The sequence below is a fragment of the Muntiacus reevesi genome, chromosome 3 (genome assembly GCF_963930625.1).
Source record: "Muntiacus reevesi chromosome 3, mMunRee1.1, whole genome shotgun sequence".
Classification (NCBI taxonomy): Eukaryota; Metazoa; Chordata; class Mammalia; order Artiodactyla; family Cervidae; genus Muntiacus; species Muntiacus reevesi.
The window spans coordinates 217,064,778-217,078,250 of NC_089251.1; the positions used below are offsets into that span (position 1 = coordinate 217,064,778).

Sequence of the window (13,473 nt, forward strand, 5' to 3'; positions counted from 1 at the left end):
AAGGGGACACATTAGTGGACACCAGTGTCTCAACTTCCTCGCCTCTTCTAGGAGACTATATAACACGGTAACGTGTTCAGCTGCAACCCTGGCACCTAATTGCTTTAACACCTCTAGCAAGTGACTTCCTTCATGCTTTCTTTTTTCTTTCTTTTTCCTCCATGCTACACAGGTTGTGGGATATTAGTTCTCTGATCAGGGATTGAAACGGGCCCTCAAAGTGAATGTACAGGGTCCTAATCACAGGACTACCAGGGAATTCCCCCTAATGCTTTATTTTTATCATCTTAAAACCTGATGACTATGATTAGTATCATAAGGAGGTCAACATTAGCTCATGGAATGCCTTCATGCAAACTAGAAAATATTGCTCCCTTTCAAAGATCACTTATTTCCATTTGTAGCACAAGACATAAACCCATGCTGTCTGCATTATTTATGCCATCCTGATGCACAATCTGAACAGCTGTACTGAGGTCCCACTCAGGCTGTTGTCAAGATCAAAGGATATAGTCCACATAAGGATCATAGTCCAACACCTGGTCCACATTAATCATCCATTTTGTGTCAGTAACTGTCATCCTCATCTTTCTCATAAACATATTATTTAAAATAGATTTAGTATCCTTTTACCGGAATAAAAGACTAAATTTGTACGGGTGAAAGTCCTGGCATATAGTAAGTAGGGCATGGGAAAATGGTTGCAGGGCCATGCTTAGTAAGCACCTTGAACACAGTAATTCCTCAGTAGATAACTGCTGACTGATTACACTCTAATTTTCTTAAAGAAAATGTACTTATACATTATGATAATTCACGTTTGGTCACAAAGTTCTCTTTACTCTTTAAGTGAAAATACATACAACACCATTTATTTTAAAAATTGAATTGTTGAATACGTGTAAATTTGGAAGCAAAATGTAACAAAATTCCCCAAAGGTCCATGTGGAAAAAAGAGGCATTATTTATAACTGTCAAATTGCATCTATTTTATTGCCTAATCCATGATCAATTCAGAATCAACGATTATGACAAGAATCCTCAGGGACAGAGGAGCCTGGTGGACTACAGTCCGTGGAGTTGCAAAGACTTGGACACGACTGAGCAAATAAGCACAGCAGAGCAAGATAGATTAAGGGCTTTCCAGGTGGCACTAGCAGTTAAGAACCCAGCTGCCGAAGCAGGAGACATAAGAGACATGGGTTCGATCCCTGGTTCAGGAAGATCCCCTGGTTGAGGGCGTGGCAACTCACCCCAGTGCTCTTGCCTGGAGAATCCCATGGACAGAGGAGCCTGGCGGGCTATAGTCCTTGGGGTTACAAAGAGTCAAACATGACTGAAGTGACATTAGCATGCATGCAAGATAGATTATAGCAACCCTATATTACTAGCACGCACTATATGTATATATATACCAGTTATGCATGTCTGTTTCCCTCAGAAAATAATAATATATTATTAATCTAAGTTTGTATTTTATGTTGCAAGTAGGTAGCATTGCAAGCATGGCTATCAACTACACCACTAAATGAGTATCCCAGATCACCAGGAGGAACTGTTATGCAAAGTTGTTTTTTTTTTAATTTTGGAGCAATCCATCATCCACAATTTTTTTTTAATCTGCAGTAATTAACTATTTGCTTTTTAATTGAAAAAGTTTCTTTTCATTTGTGTAAGATTCATATGACATTACTCTAATTAGGTGTTCTTAGCATGTTAAGAGTCAGATATGACTGAGCAACTAAACACAGCACAGCACAGAGGATTAGAACCACTACTACAGGCCATTTATTCCATCAGAAACTGGAAATTTAATATCATAATTCTAAATAAAACCTATAACTTCAGTACTCTGGCAGTTAGTTTCAGTGTATGTGGGTTGGCCAAAAAACTCATTCCAGTTTTTCATAATATGGAAAACCCAAACAAAATTTTGGTTAATACAATATCTTCGAGGAAAGTGGTGGTGGTTGGGGGAGTGGGGAGGTTAAATTGCTGCATTCTTCTTTATATTAATATTAAAAACAAGGACATATTAATATAAAAAAGCATGGAATTTTAATAGATATATAGTTGGATGCTATATAAATATGCTAGGTCCTCCATAACACAATATAATAGACTAAGTGGCTTAAACAGTATACATTTATTTCCTCTCAGTGCTGAGGCTAAAAATCCAAGATCAAAGTGTTGGTGGGTTAGTTTCCCTCCAGGCTTCCTTGGAGGGTAGATCTCCCCACTCCACTCTGACTGTCTCTTCATATGCCTTCTCTCTGTGCACAAGTTTCCCTGGTGTCCCTCAGTTCAGTTCAGTTCAGTCACTCAGTCGTGTCCAACTCTTTGTGACCCCATGAACCACAGCACGCCAGGCCTCCGTGTCCATCACCAACTCCTGGAGTTTACACAAACTCATGTCCATTGAGTCAGTGATGCCATCCAACCATCTCATCCTCCGTTGTCCCCGTCTCCTCCTGCCCTCAATCTTTCTAAATCCCCCCTTCTTATAAGGACACTAGACAGATGGTATTAGGACCCACTCTAATAGGCTTTCTAGGTGGCACTAGTGGTAAAGAATTTGCATGCCAATGCAGGGGACAAGAGATGCCAGTTCAATCCCTGGGTTGGGAAGATCTCCTGGAGAAGGAAATGACAACCCACTCCAGTATTCTTGCCTGGGAAATTCCATGGACAGAGGAGCCTGGAGGGTTATGGTCCATAGGGTACAAGTACAGTTACATTCTGAGATGGTGTAGTTTTAGGACTTTTGACACATGAATATTGAGGTGGTGCAATTCATCCCAAAGCTGAAGCTGTAACTTCTATTTTTAGAAAATGCAATTTCTGAATTCCAGTTTTTGCCCTTTACCCAACAGTTATGAGACTCTTGACCAAGCAACTGGTTTGTGCTTTGAAGTGAGGTCACTCAGTCGTGTCCGACTCTTTGTGACCCCATGGACTATAGCCTACCAGGCTCCTCTGTCCATGGATTTTCCAGGCAAGAGTACTGGAGTGGGTTGCCATTTCCTTCTCCAGGAGATCTTTCTGACCCAGGAAACGAACCCATGTCTCCTGCATGGTAGGCAGACGCTTTACCGTCTGAGCCACCAGGCAAGTCAGTTTGTGCTTTAGAGTTATTATTTTTAATGACCCCAATACCTGATTGTTTCTCTCAAAAAATACCTGCAAGGCCAAAAGATTAATGATTCTAACGTACATGTCCTTAAATTATCAAAGTGCTATACAAGTAAGAGTCCTTTCTATAATTCCTAATTGTGTAAGATATAAATTATGAGTCTTAAACTATATGCTACAGACCAAGACAATAATTTTTTAATTAATAATTGCTTATCTTTGTTAACTCCATCAAAGTTGTTGAGAAGCATTTACTTGTTTGTTTTCTATCTTGCTGTTTAGTACCAGAAAGATCTGTGCAAGCTGAGAGATTCTCCCCTTTCTTATCTGATCCTTGATCGAGCAAAGTAAAATTTAATCACACTCTTCCCTCTATGATTTTTCAGAAAAGTTATAAAAAAAGGAAAGAAAAAACAAATAAACCATTCATGATGTGTAGATTGCTATAAGCTACCTTTACTGAATCTGTATACTGCCACCTAAGCCCTGTCTTTAACTCATCTTCTCATGAACCTTACTCTTTGCGAGCAATTTCTCCTACCCACCAAATCAAAAAAGCTAATGTTACAGAAATTTTAATTTAAAATAGTCAACCCAAAATCAATTATTCTGCCTGATCCTGAAAAGGGCCAATACAGCAATTAGTAGAAGGATGATATGTTTGTCCTAAGAAATCCATAGGCATATTATAGCAGGGTTTTATATCCTGCTTTCAGGGAAGGATAATGGAAAATATGGGGGAAGGGAGAGAGAAAAAAGCCACCGCCATTAAATAAGTTCTTAGAACAAAACATCCTTCAGTGCTTCATTTAGCAAAATACGTCATTTCAAAAGTGCTTCTGAGTGAAAGTCAAATGAAAATTTTATACACTGACTATAAAGAATAAAACATCCTCTGGGAAGAAATTTACTCACCCATGAAAGGTAAGAAACCTTCATCCCCAACCCCAAGTGCTAGATTAGTTGTGGATAAATGATGGATTGTATCATTTCTGAGAAGGCTCCTTGCTCAGCCTTAAGCCTGGTCCCTAGAGAGCCTTGCAAGACCATTTGTTTACTGTACCTCATCCCTTTAAGCCATGGAGATTTTATCAGAGTTGTCGCTAGAATTCAATAATTTTACTTTATCCCCTTTATTTTACATCATTTCAAAGTTCTCATTCCTTATAGTTTCCAGTCCAGGCTGAGGGACATGAGTCCCTTTTTATCCTATGACCTGTGAACTTGAATCAAAGCCAGAAAGCAGTGACTTCTTGAAGAGGAGCGAGGCCTTCTGTGGTACTGTTTTTGCTCCACCTCTGTGAATTGTAATGCACTCAGTTTATCACCTCTGCCTCCAATCAAACTTGCTTAAAATGGCAGAGGCAGACTTTCAGAGATCTGTTAGCACATCACGGGGCGGGATGAAGAGAAATGTCACCCCTCCATCCCATCCCCACTGTGCTGGGGAAATGAACCAACCTTAGACAGGCCCTTTCGATTCACAATTATATGGTTCCTCACCTTCTGGTCTCCCCTTCATAGCAACTCTTAAGTGGAGGTCTCTTTATTATTAAAGGAGGGTCAATGTTTCTGGCCTCTTCATTGCAAAAGAGGGAAGCCTCAGAATAAAATGAAGAGCAAAACAAAAAGAATTGAAAGAGACATAAACTGCTCTCATGGGCCTCATATGCGCTCTCTTTAATCTGCAAGATCATTTCAGCTTCTCTACCTAACGAAAAGCTTAGCTTTGTAGCTCTCATATATTAGCTCATTCCAAAATGACCTCTAAATCACTATTACTCAGAAACAAGGACCATACTTCCATTCATTTTATTGTTCCTAGAGTCTCCTTTCAGTGCCCTGTTCTGCTATTTATTTTTAAAAGTCAGTATCTGTTTGCTAATATTCTCCCACCTGAATTTTATTTTATTTCCCTGACCTCTGTTAAAGAAAGATAGAGGGAAATTGTAAAAGGATTTCTACCTTTCATCCTAGGGGAAACGTCAGCCTATGAATATAAGAAGTTCGTTAATATCCTCCCATCCAAATAAAGCTCAAACTCTATAACAATGGAAATACAATCAAAGCAATGGTCACTTCAAGCAGAGACACATCTAACCCTAATAACTTAGAGCCATTTTCATTTTTCACAAATGCTTCTATTCCTATTACCCAGGAGACATGGTGTGTTTACTGCATTTTTCAATCAGAACTGGTCATCTCCAAAGTCAGAGTGAGAGAACTCTGCTGGAATAGTGTTTGTTTTTCAAATGACACTATATTTTTAAATTAGGTGGTCTAAGGGTTCCTTTCAGGAGCTGGATTCTTCCTTACCTGATTGTATATAAAAACAAGGGTGAGTTGAAAGAAATGCAAACTCTGCTTTCACCAATAACAGTCAAATCAGAAGGCAGAGAAAGATTGTAAACTCAATTTCCTCATCTCTTAAAATGAGAAAACATCCACATTTCAGGACTACCATGTCAGTTAAATAATATTATGAACTAAACTCTTTTTTAACCGTATATCTTAACTTTAATCAATTCTGCAACATGATGTATTGGAAGAGTTCCTAGGAAAAGTCATCTGTCCCCCAATAATCTCTGTATCTATTTGTCTTAATTTTGAGTGTGATATGCCTAAGTACTAAAAACTGTTAGCAACTTTACTTGAATTAGTGTATATGGTAAATTAATCCTACTCCTAGCCACAACCTTACAGAATAAAACTGATTTTCAGTAAGAATGGGAGAGGCGGCAATTAGGGTGCTCTATCAAAAGACCCTCAGTGTAAGGCGCTTGGTCAGAGCTCTGGAGAGATAGAATATGGGGGAGGGGTGTTGGGTGCAGAGGAGATCTTATGGAAAAGACAGTATTTTAAGCACTTTACTGTGGGGCGGGTACTATCATGTCCGTTGTACAGATAAGGCAATAGAGACCTGGGATGAGTATTTTGTTGCACAAGAGCAAAGATGTTCATTTGGAAGAACTGGCTTTGGTGTCAAGCAGCTGAGATTCAGACCATGCTTTCTGACTGCCCCCACCCCTGCAACAGATGAAGAGAGGAAAAGAGAGTGAAGAGAGCATTATGGCTCAGGTTGCTTGGGTCCTCTGCCTGGCCAATATCTAGTCTCCTGTTATTCTTTACTAGCAGGACCATATATTTTATTTTGGGAAACCCTGTGGAAATACACAGTACCTTATGCCTTAGGTGATCAGTTCTGGCAAACAAGATCTAAGCAGAAACCTACTGAGTTTGCTTCCCATAAAAGTTATCGTCCTCCTGACAAACAGATAGACTCAGCTGACACTTGCTGTTTCGCTTTTTTCTTTCCCCTCTCTCTGGCCGAAATGGAATTATCTACTAGAGAAAGTGGAAAAGCCCTACTGTGGCTAAAAGACTCACAGCTCCATGCTAAGAATGGCACAGGAAGCCTGGGGTCATTCTGGAGCAGCCATATCAATCCTGGATTGTCCAATTTGGCACTTTTTTTCTTTCTATGAGTTTCTAAAAGTAAACTCTCTTTTGTCTGAGTTCTTTCTTCTGTTTCCTGTGCTCAAGTGCAATCCTAACACATAAGGAGATATGCAAAAATAGAAGAAAACCCAGCTCTTGCAGAGAATACCATCTTGCCTGAGTTTGGCACCATATGTAGTGGGTACTCAAAAGCTCTATGCTATGTTCTCCCACTGTGTGCAGTTACACTGCTCCTGTGGTTGCAGGATCTAGACAGACACCTACCTTCACAAGAGTACAGTGGATATGGTTTAGCTATGGCACTGCAGTAGAATTTGGCAAAAGACAATCTATAAGATAAATGCAACCTGTGGTCTATTTTTTTATGGAGTGTAAACTGAGAATATTTATTTGCATGTTTGTTTTTCCATTTTGATTATTTTACAAACAAATGAAGACAAAGAAGAATACACAACTGAGATCACATAAGCTCAGTAAAACCTAAAGTATTTTCTATGTGATCCTTTACAGAAAAATGTCTACTGGTCCCTGAAGAAGGACAGGACAAAGTAGAGTCAATATGAAAACTATCACAACTAACCAGTTTGCAAATCTTAGCCTCCCATAATGCCATTTTTACACTCCCTGGTTGGTCAATGAGTCACTAAATCCACATCATGTTCTATGGTAGAATGACTCTAAATGATTTTCTGAAGGAAGTTAGTGGAGGATGATAAAGAAGAAGCACAAAGATCAGAACAAATACCCTCCTAACTTAAAAGGAAGAATCTAGTCTTAAGTATATAAACATCAGATTGCCAGAAAAGAACATACATCTGCTGACACTGTTGAAAAGTAAGTTTCATTAAGCATTCAACAGAAAATCCTACAAGGAATTACATATTGAATGCCTCGGAATAAAAGCGCTTTTCAGGAAGACTTCACTGTCACAGGTGGTACCAAGCTTTCATTCCACAAATAACATTTCCACTATTCACTTTAGTTCTCATCATACAAAATGCTAGACTAACAACAGGATTGAAAGCCCTAAGGAGAAAGATGATGATTTTCCTGATTTTCAATTCTCACAGCTTCATAGGGTCTGAAAGATGGTTAGTCATTTAGATACTTGACAAATTACTTCAAATAATGTAGAGAAAAAAGGCTTTCATTTCTAATATAAGGCTAAAGAACTATTTCTCATAGTCAATGGTAAGGATATAAATTATTAAATTTCTCTAATTTAATATTTAAAAAACTCATCCCAACATGCAATCAGCTTATTGGTAAATCAACCCATTCAAGAGGGGTTTCTTTGATCTTACGTGGCTGTTAGTGAAAGCTTACTTCTGCCTCATGAATAGTAGAAAATACCCTTACAACCTGGGCCTACACAAACACGGAATAGGAAGAAAATATGTGCCTATTAACCTTGCAGATCCCCAAATATCTCAATTTATTTGATTTTCATTTTGTATTTTCTGTATGCATGTATACCTTCTAAAGCATTTTGGTCATCAGCCTCTCACAAGACAAGTTTTCCTCTTCCTCCATAATATCCATTTTTTTCACTGTTAGAATTTTGTCATAGCAGAGCTTTCACAATGTCATAATAAATTCTATGCTATATTGGTCTTATCATTTTAAAGGGTAAGTGGATTTAGGGAAAATAAGCCATTGCATCAATGATTTTCACCTAGTATTTTGTAGATACAACATACTTTGTCTTCAAATCAAAGATAACATACTTTTGTTCAGACACTGAGCACAAAATTACCCTTCCTAAGAATCAATCTTCAAGGTTTGATTTCTAGTATTTATCTTTCACACTGAATGTATATACAGTCATATAATTATAAAATTATGCAATTATTTTATGTAGATCAGTGATGATTGCATACGAATGTTATAAAACAACACATTACAAAGCACTATGATTAGGGAAAATGGTAATTGTGAACATCTGGATTGAGAAATTTAAATCTGAAAAAGTCTGATATTTTTCATAAAGCCTTTTCTCAGTGTCTGTCCAGATTTCATTTGGTACTGACTGAAACCACTTATCTGAGACAGGCTAATTAAATGTAGATCCAAATATGTTACTCAGATGAAACACCCTGGTTTTTAAAAAAGTATTTTTCTCTCTTTGTTATGTAACTACATTGGTATAAGAACTTTTTTGTAGTGTTGCTCTTGAGAATATTCAGCAATTTTGATATCTGAGAGTACAGTAAGAATGGCCAAAGTGAGAAAACATTTAAAGTCAAACACAAAATTTCATTGTGGAAAACAACTATATACCTAAAATTGCAAAAATATCTTGAGCAGGTATGGATTTCATTTTAAAAGTTAAGGAAGAAGAAAATCTCTATTTTCAGTGAAACCACATGTAATTTCTAATTTGAGACTTTAGACTAGCCAAAGCCCCTCATCTCTGTAAATTGAAGGACCTACCTTTTTCCCCCAAACAAGTGGTGTTTACCTTCTGGGCGAGATGGGTATTCAAAATATTTCCAAACATTGTGGTGGAGACACATACTCAGGGTCTATACTCACTGATACACAGAACAGATAATCAATCAGGGCAGATGCCAGCTGACAAACATAAGTCTAGTCCACTCGTGTGGCCCTGCTGGGTTTCGATCATGTTCCTAGAGGCAAAGAGCTGGCATGGGATGGGGAGTGGAATATTTGTCATCCACCTACTTGGCATTCACTTTGAAGTCTCTTTATCTCTGGGTTTGAGCTTTGACCACAAAGGTCTTGCACCTTCTCTGTACCACAAATCCTCTCCAGCCTGATTCTCCTTCTGAGCTCTCTCTTGAATACAAGGGGGAACATCATTATTCTCTTTTCTTCAGCAGTATGGAGGGAGAGGCTATGCAGTCTTTTCATCTCCATAGTTTTTACACGGTGACAGGTATAAGTCTCAGGGCATTTCTCCTTCAACCCGCCTTCCTCCATATGGATTCCACCAAACCATCTCATGTCTCTGTCATGTTTCTCATCAGGAATTGAGTGATACGATCCGGGTAAAAACGCAAGCCTCCAAAACTCAATAATTTAACTTTTTAGTCTGATTATGCCATGACAATTTTTCCTTGCATCTAATGCGGAGAGAACTCCTCTATGGCACTTCAATAAGGGAAGCCTAAGACTGAAACAGAGTTAGGTCCCACTTCTTCTATAGAAGTAATACAGTCCAACTATTCATATTTTTCATGGGCAGAGTATTTTGTTATTGTTGTCTTTCACATAATTATACCATCCACATTCATATGCATGATTTTGAGATTTTTCTCATTTTCCATATTTTTTTTGTTAAGGTATAATTCACATACCATACAATTCACCCATTTAATACACACAGTTCAATGTATTTAAATATATTAACAAGAGTTGTGCAACTATCACTGCAATCTAATTTTAGAACATTTTCATCACCTCCAAAGAGACTCCAACTCATTAGAAGACACTCCTTGATCCCCTCCAACCCACTGGCCACTGGAAACTTAGCTACTTTCTGTTTCTATTGATTTGCCTATTGGGATATTTTACGTGAATGAAATCATATCATATGTGATCTTCTGTGACTGGCTTGTTTTCCTTCACATAATGTTTTCAAGGTTTATCCAGGTAGCATGTATAAGGATTTCAATTTTTTATTGTTAAATAATATCTTACTATGGAGTTACCACATTTTATTTATCCACTATTTTCTTATTTCTTATCCATTATTTTCTTATTTCTTATTTTCTTATTATTATTTCTTATTATTATTATACTTTTTCCTTTTATCATGCATGGAGCATTATCTATGCGGAGTCAAGAAAAAGTTTTCAGAATTAAACTGATGAAATTGATATAAAATTAGAAATACAGTAAACTGCAACTCCTTCCTACCAAAAAACTGATCTATTCAAATTGAAAAAAGGCAATTAATGTAGATATTCAAGAACTCATATGTTGAGAAACTTTAAAAGCACCAGGAGACATGGAAATGGTGAGTAAGCATTGTTTCTGCTTTCATCAAAATATTGTTTCCATCTAAAGGACTTATAAACAAGTAGATAATAGTGGAGAATGGTGACCATAATTGTTATTTCTGTAATATCAAGCAATAACAATGAAGGAGTTTTTTTTTTTCCATGTTGACTTCACAGAACTATGTAGTTGCTTTGAGAATGATACTGATAAGCTGATATGCCTGTTTGCCTGGGTAGTAAAGACTAGTAATGCCAGATACTAGTAATGCCAGATTTATCAATGTGAAAATCTAGGAGACTCTCCGTACTCCTCATGATAAAGGGTATTCAAAAGAAAGTGCAGAAGATTTAGCTGTGGGTCCTGTTATTGCTTACAATTTTGATTTAATGGCATTTTTCACATGACACAACCCTTAATGGACTCCGAGTTACATGCAGCAGTACAATTAGAATTAAGACTCGTGTATTAATAGTTCTGAATTTGATATTATAAAATCAAAGATCTTCACTGCATGAATGGACAAATGTAGTTTTTATCTTTCAAGTTCAAAGGAAAATATGTTCAATAATTTGTGTAGCGCTCTAAACACTAATAGAAATAATATGGGAGCTAGAGCTTGATTAGTTCATTATTCTTTGTATGTGTTCCTCTGCCTCAAAATGTGTGAGATAAATTAGTGGAGAGGATTTTATTCCCTTTTAGTGATGTGTTTTAATGGATTTTTTTCTCTTCAAGTATAATTTTTCTAGGAGTAATACAATCACATTGAAAGAATTAACCTTGCATTTTCTTCCCTTCATGAGTTAATTCACACAAAACCACATTTAATTCTCTCATTCACATAGTCATTTTAAAGGAAATACAAACAAAAGTTTTTTTTTTTTAAGTTTTCAGGCTATTTGGAAAATAAAAAAGAATAAGGTGAAATAGCAGTCATCCATGAAAACAACTGACATTTAGTTTCACATGTAAGGTAAATCTGAATGGCAAGAGAACCTTTCTACTCACAGGTATCTAAAGATTCGTCTGAATCATCAGGGCAGTCAGGGTCTCCATCACACAGCCAGCTCTGGGAGACACAAGTCACGTGATCGTGGCAAAGAAATTCACCAGGATCACAGGACTGCTGATCTGAAAATGAAAGTGTTTCAAAATAAAATATGAATGATCTGAACATGAACACAAGAGCAGTACAAAGATGAAATGTGAGAAAGCAATGCATAAAAGGTACATGAATGGGATACACATTTTCTGTTCAGCAACAAAGCTGGACCAATTATTTTTCTTAATTTTATCCACTCAGCTCAAGCACTGTTTCAAAAGACTGAACTGTTTTGTAGTCTCACACAACTTATCTAAAAATAGTTAAGAATTCTGTTTGTTTTGGAGGTTACAATCTTTCTCATGATCAGTGAAGGCATATATATATTCCAGCAAGCAGGTTAATAGAAGATGTTGATCCAAAGCAGAAGTCCTTAAGCAGAATCTTTTAGTTTCCTATTCTGGCCCAAGAAAAGAAAAAATCAACAATAAAATCGAAATATTGTACATAAATACCATATTTTAGTATTCAGTTCTTAACCATTCACCCTGATGCTGGAACTTCATGCCTCTATATCTATTAGATAACCCATATCATCTTATTTTCTCTTCTCTTCTTCAAAACTTCCCAACTGAAAGCTTCTGTGGCTGGACAATGAGAGTGATAGAAAATTCCATAAAGCTTTGCTGTAATTCAGGTTTTTATTCAAAATTCCATGATTTTCCCTCCATTGTTTCATAATATTTAGAATCTGTTACCTTTCATCAAGTCCTAGTAAATTCATCAGATGCTGCTTTTTGCAATAGTCTTATTGTCCTATAAGTCTATTCAACAAAATATTTCCTTTTTAAAAGAGTTTTAAAATATGTCTGATATAAAAATATTCTTACAATTGATGACCTCTGAGTGTAAAAGAGTGTTAGGAGTGTTAGACATTTGATACCACTTATTCTTTATTATATATATATATATATATATATATATATATATATATATATATATATAAATGAGTCAAGATAGAAGAAATTCATCAGTCAATATGTCTTTTGATATACATCAAATACATATTCTAAGTGATATGAAAATATTACACCAGAGCTTAATTGACCTTTTCCCACTAGCAATATGCAAAATGATGGCACGTTTTCCACTTAATGGTTTGAAAAAACATAGTATGTCTTTCCCTTTTCTCACTCAGCATCTTCCTCCAGCCCCAAAGTAACTTAAAACAAGCATACTTTACGGTTCATAGGAAGACTTCCCTAGTGGGCAGACAGTAAAGTGTCTGCCTACAATGCAGAAGACACGGGTTCAATCCCTCGGTCAGGAAGAGCCTCTGGAGAAGGAAATGGCAACCCACTCCAGTACTCTTGCCTGGAAAATCCCATGGATAAAGGAGCGTGGTAGGCTACAGTCCATGGGGTCCCAAAGAGTCAGACATGACTGAGTGAGTTCATTTCACTTCCAGTTCACACACATTCACAAAACATACATCCATAATTAATTTTTCCTACTCTACACTATGATATTTTCTCAAAGTTCATATAATTTTACCTTATTACATTTTCAATAAATTCACTATCAATTCCACACTCATTACCACTGCTATCATAATTGTATTTTTTTACATCAGGCTGCTTCTGTGTATTCTGAATTTGGCCTTAGAGCTGGTGCTATAGGATCAAAGATGTAGAAGGCTCAGTCTTTGTCTTGAAAAATTCACAAGCCTATTTGTACCAACAGAACTGAAAGAAAAAAAAAAGGACACTGTATACAAAAAGGTGCCAAATAAATGACGTAGAAAATAACTGCTAAAAGGAGAGCTCACAAGTATAGACAGATGGAGACAAAGAGAATTTGGGGGATGTACTAAA

General features: G+C 36.8%; 1 protein-coding gene across 1 annotated transcript in view; it reads right to left on the minus strand.

Moving 5' to 3' along the window:
- Positions 1-12,364, minus strand: part of LRP1B (LDL receptor related protein 1B) — a 1,678,044-nt gene extending 1,665,680 nt beyond the window's left edge. Inside the window, exons 1-2 of the mRNA XM_065928990.1 lie at positions 12,358-12,364; positions 11,566-11,688 (exon numbers count right to left, since the gene is read on the minus strand). Coding sequence (XP_065785062.1) covers positions 11,566-11,688; positions 12,358-12,364 — 130 coding nt within the window. The remainder of the gene's footprint in view (positions 1-11,565; positions 11,689-12,357) is intronic.
- Positions 12,365-13,473: the final 1,109 nt, after the last annotated feature.